The 12822-nt window shown below is 41.8% G+C and overlaps 1 protein-coding gene across 1 annotated transcript in view; it reads right to left on the bottom strand.

Moving 5' to 3' along the window:
• Nucleotides 1–12822, bottom strand: part of RFTN1 (raftlin, lipid raft linker 1) — a 109192-nt gene that overhangs the window by 39930 nt on the left and 56440 nt on the right. Inside the window, exon 5 of the mRNA XM_083578050.1 lies at nucleotides 922–1252. Within this exon, the coding sequence (XP_083434176.1) occupies nucleotides 922–1252 (331 nt within the window). The remainder of the gene's footprint in view (nucleotides 1–921; nucleotides 1253–12822) is intronic.

The following is a 12822-nucleotide window of genomic DNA, read 5'->3' as shown; positions in this document are numbered from 1 at the left end:
TCCTTTCCCTTCCTCCCCCATAACAAACACTCTGTGAGGTGAGTGAGACTGAAGTGTGACTTGCCCAAGGTCACCCAGCAGCTGCATGTGGAGGAGCAGAGACGCGAACCCGGTTCCCCAGATTATTAGTCTACCGCTCTTAACCACTACACCACACTGGCTCTCAAGCTTCTGAAAGCCTCAAGCTTCTGAATACCGGTTGAGTTCCATTACATTCATATCCTGCTTGTGAATTTCTCATAGACATCTCCTTGGCTACTGCAGGTAACAGAATGCTAGACTAGATAGGCTCTTTGCACCTTATTTATCTTTCCTTTTATTCCAAGCTACCGTATTTTTTGCTCCAGACCACAAGACGCACCTAGTTTTTGGAGGAGGAAAACAAGAAAAAAAATATTCTGAATCTCAGAAGCGAGAACAGCAAGAGGGATCGCTGTGCAGTGAAAGCAGCAATCCCTCTTGCTGTTCTGGCTTCTGGGATAGCTGCGCAGCCTGCATTCGTCCCATAAGACGCACACACATTTCCCCTTACTTTTTAGGAGGGAAAAAGTGAGTCTTATAGAGAAAAAAATACGGTAATTCTTCCTCTAATACTCAGTGAAAGCCTGCTTAGTCCAGGAAATGAAAGCCTTGGATTCTTAGAACTGCTAGGGTAAATGCTAATACAGCCAAGGGTCCATGACAAACCAGAATCTTTACATCCCAAGTACCCTGTTTATAACACGGCCATCACGACACCTACCTGTAGCACTGCTGCAAGAACAAAGAAGATTATAAAATGTTCTGCATTATCAATTAAAATATATGGCAAAACGCATGAGTTTATTCATTAGTACAGCAAGCGGCAGAGAATCTGGTCCCAATACAGCATCGTGATAACCTGCCCACAGTAGACTTGGGGGACAAAACTTGAATTCTCACCTTGAAGTTGCCCTCCATTTTCTCCAGCAGAGCTCATACTGAGATGTTCAATGACCTGCCCTTCACCTCTCAAGTCTTCATTGGGGTCCACACACTGGTCAACGTTTTCCTCCCTTGCTGCTGAGACTTTGCATCCATTAGTGCAACCTGCTTTCTCATGATCTGATGAAACACAATCCTCAGCAAAATCTGATGGGTTTTTATCACCTTTTAGTTCCCTGGAGCTGTTGCTGGTGGATATTACAGCACTGCTGCTCTTGGAGTTCATTTCGGAAGCATATTGAGGTATTATTCCAACAAACCTCAAGCCCCGACTTGCTGCATCTTGAATCTATAAAATCCAAGAGAGATTACATTTTAATTTACAAGTTGTCCTTCAGGAATAGAAGTGTTTCAAATATACCACATGTCAAGTGAAGCTGTGTTATTTTATGGTATAGATTCCCTATCCCCCTCCATACTGCATGAAAAGCCTCACTGGATTTTTATACTGCATTCCAAGGAAGTCTGACATGAACTCCTTTAAGTATTTTTTTAAAATAAAATGTGAAAACATAATGGTATGTATTGTTTATATATTCTTTGCATACTCTCAATGAAAATGGAATATTTCTGATTTGCTACATTTGTTCTTCTATTTAACAATGTTCATGTAAAGCAAAGAAATGGCATAGATGCAATGTGCCACTTCTCTTACAAACTTCAGGCTATCCCTATTTTTTTCCCTTGCATCTGCCTTTTTAAAAATATTTCTATCACCATTCAGATTCAAATTTAAACTACCAGGATAGAACTGAAAAACCACTGCAACATATTTATATAAATTTTTTATCCTCCACCCCAGAACAACTTAACAAATATTTAGCTCCTTAAAAGTATTGGCATACATTTGGAAACAACTTTATTGTTTCAGAAGGTTCTTCTAAATAACTAGAAGCTGAGATACAGGGAAGAGCTGGTGGAGAATATAAAAGCAGAAGGCACTAAGAGAAAAGCTTATTAAGAAATAATAATTTTAGGTTCCTAAAATGGGAACCACATAGTGCTGACTTCAGAATTTAGAACTGCAGATAATTAATGATTCTAGGAAAATAATAAAACCCTGGAAATATAAAATGCATGAAAGAGGAAGGAACCTGGTATTCCTGAAGGTAATAATACTGAAAGCAGAACTACAAACCATAACCATGCAGAAAAAGAACATAAAGAATCACAGAAAACAGATGTGATTGTACGTGGTTATTTTCATGACCTGGGGTGAGCTTACTGGAAGTGGAAGATCAAGGGTTACTAAAGTACAAAACAGAGATACAGAAGAAGTTCTTCGGAAACAATAGCCATTTTACAAGATGTCAGAAATGGAAGAAATAAAGTGAACATTTTTAAAAAACCTGAGACATAATAGCTTGGATCCAAAGAAGCATGGGCAAAATTCTGCTCATACTACTAAATCAAGCATTTATTCCCCTTTCCTACAAGAGGCTTGAGCAACCTCCAGAACCACTTGTGATAAAGCAACAAGGGAGCAGCTGGAGATGGTAAAACTGGCAGAAAAACTGAGAAACTCCCACCACTGAAGAATGCTGGAATGCTCAAGTTGCTCTTTGGTTACAAGCCTGTGGTATCTTTCCTTGCTTTTTGGCACCTAAATCTGCCTAGCTGTGAAAACTAAGGATTAGAGGAGTTAATGAACAATGAAGGAGGAAAAACAAGTTACTACAGAAATGAACCACGAAAAGACTGTGTGTAGTTTGTTACTAAGATAGAGGTGTGTGTGCATGTGATTATGTCCCCTGTCATCCAGAGCTGACCTGCTGGCCCCAACCATCATGTACTTCACTGAGGGTTCAGCAACAGAGCAGAGAATAATAGGACCCAAGGCTTGATTTTTTTGATACTATAATGAAAAGATACAACTGACAGGCTGCTTCTTTCAAATACAGGTAAATTCACTGCTGTGAGAAGAGGCAACACAGTGGGAAAGCTACATTCACTCATAATTAGGAGTTCAAATAAAACCCCATTACAAAAATAAATGGTATCAGAATGAGATGGGTTTTGTCTCTCCCAACCATCCACTTTAAGCACGCAGTGTCAATGTATTCTGTTATTAGAGACCAAAATAAAGACAATGCAAGCTTTTTCAAATGCAAATAAGGTGGAATCAATTCTCCGCATGAGCTGCATGCTGACAGAGATGGCAGTGCAGAGAAGCAGTCGTTTTATTCCATCCCAAGGAAAAAAACCGCACCATAGGAAACTCATTCTATCTTTCCCCCAAAATGTTATGAATCATCCAATTTCCTGATGGTCATGCTACTGTGCTAAATACATACCAGACACCTGGATGATGGAAGAGACAACTTCCTCTCTTACACCATTGTTACAGTTTATTTGCTGAGCTGTGTGAAGGCAGGAATTGAAGCTTGCTTCCCCCGGAAAGCCAGAAGGTCACAGTTGCAGGATTTTGGAACCAGAGTTTCAATTTGCTGATACAATGCCAAGGTGATGTGAACATCACAGCGGAAGCTCTTTGTTAAAATTAATAGCCTAGCAGAGGTAGAGTTTCAGCTTTCTGACGGAGAAACAGTTTGATGGGCCCCTGTACCACAGAAAGGGACATAATCTGTTTTATGAGTATCATAGCTAGGTCACAGATACTGGTTTTCCAGATGAACGAGGGACTGGGAACCAGGAGAACTGAACAACTCCAGGCATTATTGGGTGAGACAGATTTTCTGGATCGGTTTCTATTTCTTATTTTATTTTCATTAAAAAATGGCAACTTAGACCATGGAAATAAGAGAGTAATTTGGGTGTGAGGTCATGACAAGAAGCAGTTTTTGGACATTTAGTCCAGAGTATACACAGCTTGCCTACCTTTGCATGCACTTGCTTCCATTCACTCAAATATCAGTGGATGATGAAGCACTTTACTGCTAAATATATCCTACTTCTGCTTGAAATAGGGGTAACCTTTGTTACCCCAGGATTAATAAGGTGGTGATCCAGGTAGCAAATTTTGATGTGTAGCAATTTTAGACAGTCTGTCGATTGAAAAACTACTACCTGCTCTAGTATGCTACTCTTGGACCACAGAAGCAGAAAGCGGTTTGGGTAAAAGTTCGTAACTGGTAGCAATTTCTGAAATTAATAGCAGCCCCCTCCTGCCCCTGGCATTATACAAATAATTTGCAATGCACTCATTATTTGTCTGCAATTAAATCTTGTTCATATTTTGAGTGCTAATCAAAACTGCATTTGCATAGGAGCATGCCAGTCCTCCTATGAAACAGAATTTCATTTGAGGTGGTGTAGCCTAAGAATTAAGAGCATGAACTAGCAGCTTCCTATTCAGATTTGAACTTGGACATGGGCTCACCTTAGGCAAAGCACCATGTTTAAGGATCAGCCACCATTCCCATCTAGAACATGGGGATAGGACTACTTGTTCATCTTAGGATTGTTGTGAAAAACTTTAAGATGATACTACTACTACTGTACTACTACATTATTACTACTACTCCATGGTTGTGAGATGGTTGGCATCTGTCTCAGGAGACAATGGGAGTAGTGTGCCTTTGGGGGTGTTGGAAGGTTGCAGCGCCTGCTGTGGCTACAGAGACAAATATGGGAGAGACATGTTTTGTTGCAGCTGGGGCAGAGGAAGGCGCCCAGTTCTGCTACTGCAGATACACCATGACATTTTCTCTCTCTGTGGTCCTCCCAGTGGTCATTCTTCCTCTGGTCATTGCTGTGGATGCACGACCTGACTGCCTGTATTCAGGCACTGTTGTTGTCTGCAAGGGATTCCCTTGTGGGGTAGATGTTTCCAACCTTCATGTCATGTTTGCAGGCAATCTTTGTTATGCAGAGTTGGTCTTCCAACGAGGCTGGTGCCTGAACCCAGCTCCTCATAGAGCACCTCCTTGGGGATCCTGCCATCTTCCATTCTGTGGACATGGCCATGCCAGTGTAGACGTCACTGAGACAGGAGTGTGTGAACATGCGGGGAATGTGGGCTTGGGAGAGGACATCTTTGACACTTTGGTCCGCCACATGATGCCCCAAATCTTTCTGATGCAGCACATGTGGAGGCATTGAGCTGTCACTCCTGGCACTTGTAAGTTGCCCATGACTCACTTCCATAACTGCTAGAACTTCATCTTGGTATTGTACATTAGTACCACATTCTACCATTCCCTTTTGTAGCTGCCTTGCCAATACACATGTCCAGCTCAGCATCAATGGAGAGGTTGCTGGTTGTGTGGTGGAGACCAAGTAGACAAAATATTCTACCACCTCAAGTGTGTGGTCACCAATGCTGAAGCATGAAGTGCTGGTGATGTCCTCACCTAGGATGTTTGCCTTCTTCAGGCTAATGGTAAGGCTAACTCCCTGCAGGTTTGGGCAAAATGGTTGATGAGCATCTGTAGAGCTTCCATTACTACTACTATTACTGCTGTTTACTAAGTAGCTATAGTAGCAACAAGGAAGATAACTGCACCACAGGTATGCAATGACTGAATAACCTTAGAGACCACTCGTCAAACTACTCCAAGCAACATATATGCTGAGTGCACTGAAATAAAGCAGTATCCATAGGCTCTGGATGATGTTCCCTACCCTCAGGGAACCCTTTCCCCATCTATTTGCCTGCTGAGGAATCCATGCATGGCACAGAGGGTTCTGAGACCTATTGCCTTAAGCAAACAGTGTGCACCCAGAATGCTCTCAATACTTTCCTGCAGATGTAATATCAGATAGTCAGGCATGTTGACAGCTAGCATGAGACTGCAATGTAAATTAGAACTGAGCCTCTTGGTAAATTTCAAGTGACTTGAATCAGGACAAATCCTTTTGTTTTTGTTTTTTTTAAATCACACTACATGTGTTAATTGACTTATCAAAGCCAGGAAGTTTTTGTTATCACAAACTATTTTATGAATGGTCAGTTTTAAGAAGATAATGATTACTGTCACTATTTTCAACATTCCATTTCCTCAGACCTCCTTGTTTACACACACACACACACACACACACACACACTCATGTGTATACAGTGGTACTTTGGTTCTCAAACTTAATCCGTTCTGGAAGTCCATTCCAAAACCAAGGCGTGCTTTCCCATAGAAAGTAATGCAAAATGGATTAATCTGTTCCAGCCTTTTAAAAACAGCAATTTAACATGAATTTTGCTATCTAACAAGACCATTGATCCATAAAATGAAAGCAATAATCAATGTACTGTACTATAAAAGAAATAAGACAGTATTGTAGATGATAAAAATTAAAATTACATTTTTTTTCTTACCTGCACTGATGATAGTCATTGTTCGGATGGGGGGCCTTTATCCATTTTCACAGTCACACAATCAATCAGTAGCTGGACTGGGTTCCACACAGTCACAAAAACAAATTAAGTGAAAATGCCTCAAAAAACACAAAACAGATAGCAAAAACAAAAGCACCAAACTTAATCCGTTCCTGAAGTCCGTTTGACTTCCGAAGTGTTCGGAAACCAAAGCGCAGCTTCTGATTGGTGCAGGCGCCCAGAAACAATAGCCGACAGCCACATCGGACGTTCAAAAACCGGAACACTTACTTCCGGGTTTTCGGCGTTTGGGAAAAGACGTTTGAGAGCCAAGGCATTTGAGAACCAAGGTGTTTGAGAACCAAGGTACCACTGTATAAACACCTGGAATGCGGGGATAACACATAACACATAACACATCTGACTAAATTGACTGAAATCCATGCAAGTTCATGCCAAAATAAATCTGTTAGCTTTAATGGTGCTTCAAGACACTTTTTGTTTTTTCCAACACATGCAATGTTCTAGATAAGGCAGTTAAAAGGTTTGAAATTCCAGCTCAACCCTGAAGACAATTGTATGGCTTCAGATAGCTGGCACTCAAGCTATGTACACAATAGCATTTACTCTGGCTCCGGCATGCTTCTACCACTGGTGTTTGAAGTTGGGTACACATGATGTTGGCACAATCCATCTATCCCGCAGCTTCCTGAGAAATAATGCTGCTTGCTGCATTTCCCCTCAAACCAGCTTTCACCCGATTCATAAACATAAGCCACATTCATTTTGCAGTTAAGCCAAGGTGTGCTCATTTGAGGCAGCCGCTGCACATGCACAGACGACAGCTTCATGAATGGGTGTTGGGGGTTGCAGGCACAGGGAAACCAAACAAGTAATGCACACTGAGTAAAGATTTCCCCACCCCGGTGTGTACAGATATGTGCATATTCGGCATGAAATGCAGCAGAAAGAAATGACCTCTCTGCCTTTTAACCTTTGAATATTTACACGGCCTCAGTCTAGCCTACCTCCAACTGTCTATGGCAGTAACATGGGAATGCCCCATATTTGTTGCCCCGAGCCCCTTCAAGCACAGGCAGGGACACATTTCTGGAGCAGCTTTCCCACCACTATCAATGTCATCAAGGAAGCCTTTAAAGTTTCCTAGGAACACAGTTTTTTATGACCACTGCAATAATATATGAAATATATTAGCACAGGTAAGAGGCTACGTTTATCCTCAGTAAGTTTCAATGCACTGGGTAAGAATCTTATTTTTAACAAGGAGAAAGCAGTTATGACAGTAGATTGGTATTCAGTTCACTTTCAAAGGCAACTAGTCCATACCACATGGTTCAGATTAAGCTGTATATTTTAAAGAAGCTTAGTACAAATAAATTAACTAGCAGTTAAGCCACAGGGATATCAAATAACCTCACAATTCATATTATGTGTGTGCTTAGTGAAATTAATTTCTACACTGCGTGGAGCTACGCCCCACATTATACAGTATGAACTATATAGTAATAAAGTACATTTTATTGACATGAACAAAAAGTTCACTGCACTCTGCCATGAAAGAACAGCTTTTACTTCTGAGCTAGCATTAAACTTTGGAATTCATTTACATTTATTTTTGAACCAGAATAAATATATGATCCTCTCTGAACAGAAACAGATCTTCTAGATTAACAGCAGATTTTACAGGCAGTGCATCATACTTGGCCAAATTTATATTTAAAAACTGAACCACTGATAAACAAATGCAGAGAAGGTGGGTCTATTACCAATGAGACACATGGAGGCTCCAGCTTCAGAGGCACTATTGCTCTCTACAAGGTGCTGCAAAGTCAAAAGTGCGGATTAATTTTACTGATTTTCTGTATCTGCTGAAGGCTTTGAATTACAACATTTTTAAATCTAAAAAAAAAAACTTTTAAAAAACCTTTCAAACTGACCCTATTTCTCAAGCAGCAAATACATTTAAGAAAGCTGCATGAAATCTGTTTAACTATAATATTTGCCCGAGTATGTGCTACGTTCAAGGCTTTGTCTCAAAGATCTTCATGCAGCAGTGGGCTGTAAGTAAATGATCTGTTTGCACATTCCTATTTCTGTGGTCAGCTCTGATAGCAACATAAGTTGGTTTGGGTAGAAAATAAAGCCCTCATTCAACCTCTCTCTTCCTGCTTCTCAAGCAAGTGATTGGTGCTGAATGAGCCAAAATTTGTTTGGGGGGTCTACCACAAATGAACAAATGAAAGGATCTTCCCAAGTAGTATGGAGCCTAATGCAGTTGGGCTGAATGAGGTGTCTGCAATCACTTAGCTTTTATAAGCTAGGTATACTGTACAGTGTACATCCTTATAGTCTGTCAATTTTTTTTTGCATACCAGATTTTGGAAGAATTTATCCCACACATATACTTGGCTCTTGGGAGAAGCCAGAATATAAAATAATACCATTCAACTTTGGCAGGATAACAGGAAAGGTTTTCCAGATTGGAAAAACATTACAAAATTGTGTGCCTTTATGTGCCAATCACCACACCAGATATGGGCAATCTGGATCGCTGGTTGACAGGACCTGAAAGGAATTTTTCTCCCAACCTGATTGGCCCTTGTTTTTGTTTGTTTGTTTGTTTGTTTGTTTGTTTGTTTTGCCTTTTTCTTAGTGAAACATATGACTTTCCTCTGTTAGGCAGAATAATGTATATTCAAGGGCAGAAATGGCATTGGACAGGATCAACATAGCGAAGGGACCTTAGTGCAGGGGCCTTAGTGCAGGATTGGCCATGGCATTCACCCAAGCTTGGGTTCGGGCCCTCTGCCTGGCTGGAATCCTAACTCTGGTCACCCAGTAAGACCTTGCCAGCTTGGTTGCACCTCAACAGGATTCAACACTGGCCAACTCCCATGGAACCGGCTTGGCGTGGTCCAACCCCAGCTAATCCCATTCCACCAGCATGGGGCGAGTGGAATGATGAACAGATCCTGTCCCTACTGCTATATCAAGACATATCCTGCCTGCTACAGTCAATAAAAGATTTGGCTTGATTTCATACTAACAGCTGGTGTCCTGTTTGGTCATTTGCTGCTGTTCAGGGTCACAGAATGTGCCTACCTGGGCAATTTAGAATGACTTTCTTGTTTCTACTGCTTCGGATATATTTACAATAAAAAACAAATCTAAACAAATTTTTGCTGCTATAAACTTTAATAACTTGAACATATGTAATAAAAAATGTATTGAATTAAAAAGCAATTGAGTACATTAAATGTACAAGTTCCCCAATGCTAATAAATAAATATATAAATAGATTCCTAGCTGCCGGATAACTTACGTAGCTCAAGAAAAGCTAACAGCTGAAACATTTGGAGTTGACCAGTCCAGTCCTCTCTGTTCATAGTTTTCAAGTGGGTTTATAGCATCCATGAGCACAATAGCAACCACTTTGTGACAGTTTTGCAGCAGCAGAAAGTCACCAAGACTGGGGCTATGCAATGGGCACTAAGTAATATTTTGTGTTCCAGAAACAGTCTATGTAAAACTCTTGACATAAGTCCAGAATTGGCATTTGAAGGAATTGCTCAACTTTGCGCTAATATGATGATTCAGTTTTTCAGCTCAACAACAGACACAGCAAATGGGTAGTGTTACCCTTTCAATCTCATTGCCTTATTTGTACATCATGAAAAGTACTGACTCACCTCACAGCAAGGGGGGAGGCACCTAAAGTTGGACTATTGGAGACAACTATATGTATAAAATTTTAATGATGGCAGCCTACCTCACAGAGTTGCAGCAAAATTGAGAGGATAATATTGATTGTCTTTGGGTCAAGACTGTTGACAATAGTCAAACTACAGTTAGGCAGGTGCTTAAGAAAGGTAGGTGCTAACCTTCAAAAATGGTTAAACAGCAAAATAGCGGTCAATGCATCAATTCAGATAGGCGGGGGGAAAGGAAACTTTATGTGAATACAGCTTCTGGACTGTTGGTGAAACAAAAGGTTTGTGCACAATACCACCTTAGATAATAGTGAACTGTGGGGGTTGCATATACAGGATGTATATGCATTTCAGATAATGCATTTAGGATAATTTCCCAAACCAGTGGTAGGAGTGCATTGGGTACAGAGTAAATGGGGTGAGGGGGTATACGCAACCAAGTGTACACTATACCTTTAATGCACATTCAAACAGCATTCTTTCCCTCAAAGAATTCTGGGCACTGTAGTTTACCTTGCACAAAGTTACAATTCCCAATAACCCTTAATGAACCACAGTGCCCAGTCTCCATGCCTCATCTGCCCATCAAACTTGATGAACCTTTGGCTAGGTGGACAGGCGGCTTACTGCTCTTAATACCATACTAACAACTTTGAATTAAGGTTCTGCCTATCACTCCAATATGTTTGCCATGTATCCTTTGAATGCCTCCAATATAGTTACAAGCCATGTCCAAGACCTCATAGAAGGAATGGGCATAGTGGCGCAGCAGCAAGATGATGGGTTTGTTTTGTTTTAAAATAGTAATTAGAAATAGAAGCAGATGCATCAATATTGTAACTGCATTTAAATATTAAAATGCAGAAGTGAGTTTAAAAATACTGGTTATAGAATAAGTGAATAGGTTTTAGACTTTTTAAAAAAAGAATTCTTCTTAAACCAACTCTTTATTTTGACTTAAATCTTTACAGCTGCATCAATTCCTGGAGCAGGCTTGGCTTATAAAAGGTAGAGAAACCTCACGCAATATCAGAACACAGCAGTATAGAGTGCAATAATAGAAACTGAAATCTGTGCCTAGATGTTATTAATTGTTCACAGACAGTTCTTTTTCTTATCAATTTTAGTCTGTATGTTACAATTATCACATCATATATCTTGTACGTGCTCAATATCAAGTATTCCACCAAGCACCACATAAATGCAGCATAACAATGTAATAAAATGAAGACACATGGCTGACTTAGAAAGATGGGTGTTCCAAACTTCTCTTAACTGTTTTGACGCCAGCAACTGGAATTTCTTGGCTTCCATCCAGAGCAAATGTTCACTCGAAAACTACTAGTATGCACTAATTCAACACAGCTTGCAGTATTTTAGATTGACTTGGTTATTTTCGCAAACTAATCATTAGAGCAAAGTGGTTACTTCACTAATACCTTAAAGACAGGGTTGGGAGATGATTCATGCTCCAAGAAAGAATGCAGGAGCAACAGTTTCTGTGGAAATGAAACATCAGTATTTAAAGCAGGGAAGGTCAACTTCTCTATGTTTGAATGGACACTATGTTATCAGGGAAAAAAAATACCGTAATTTTCGCTCCAAAACACGCACTTTTTTGCTCCTAGAAAGTAAGGGGAAATGCCTGTGCGTGTTACAGAGCGAATGCACTTGACCGGAGCCATGGCTGCCGTCAGTCAAGCAAAGCGGGAGCCACTTGCAGGGCTTTGCACGGCTCTAGCTTTGCTTGCTTTACAGCCAGGAGGAGGGGGGGAGCCAAGGAGGAGAGAGGGAAGGAGAGCCATGGCAGCAAAGCGGGCAGCAGCCGCTTACACGCGAGGAGGGACAGACGGGAGCCATAGCGAGCTGGAAAAAGCGCCCCGTAGCCAGCAACAGCTGCTGCAGCCTCAGCTAACAAAGGTCCGTGTGCTCTCTAAACGGAGCAATGAGGCTGCAGAGGGACGGCAGGGCACAGGAGGGCTCTGAGCCACGAGCGCAGTGAAAACCAGTAAAAAACTTTTTAAAAAGGCTGCTGGGGACAGGAGGGCACGGGATGAGGGAGAGGGGGAAATTACGATTCTCCCAGCATCTCAGCTGATCTGCTGAGCAGGACTTGGGTTGCAGGGGATTCGCCATTAGCTGCGTAAAGCAGCAAAGAGGGAGAGAAGGAGCAAAACGGGAGAGGAAAGGAGCTGCTTACACTGCTGTAAGTGGCTGCTGTCCGGTTGGCTCCTTTAAAGCAACAGTGCTCTTTCCCTCCCCCCTCCCCGCTCAGCTCGCCGAAAAGCTCCTTTTCCACACACCCCACTCGAGCTCTTTCTCCCCTTAAACCCCTCTCCTGCATCATTAGCAGCATCCTTCTCCACCCACCCCACGCGTGTTCCTTCTCCCCTTAAACCCCTCTCCTGCATCATTAGCAGCATCCTTCTCCACCCACCCCACGCGTGTTCCTTCTCCCCTTAAACCCCTCTCCTGCATTATTAGCAGCATCGTTCTCTACACACCCCATTCGTGTTCCTTCTCCCCTTAGACCCCTCGCCTGCATTATTAGCCGCATCCTTCTCCACACACCCCACGCGTGTTCCTTCTCCCCTTAAACCCCTCTTCTGCATCATTAGCAGCATCCTTCTCCACACACCCCACGCGTGTTCCTTCTCCCCTTGAACCCATCTCCTGCATTATTAGCAGCATCCTTCTCCACACACCCCACGCGTGCTCCTTGTCCCTTGAATGCTTTTCCTTCCCTCCCCACTTAAAGTGTGGTTACAAAGCACGGATCCAGATGGATCCTCAGGATTTTTGCACTGGGTCACCCCAAGTTCACCATCAGATCACATAGCATATCCATGGCTACAG

Source organism: Podarcis filfolensis (genome assembly GCF_964270895.1).
Source record: "Podarcis filfolensis genome assembly, chromosome: 12".
Classification (NCBI taxonomy): domain Eukaryota; kingdom Metazoa; phylum Chordata; class Lepidosauria; order Squamata; family Lacertidae; genus Podarcis; species Podarcis filfolensis.
The sequence above is the reverse complement of the archived record's forward strand: the minus strand, read 5'-3'. Positions and strand labels throughout refer to the sequence as shown.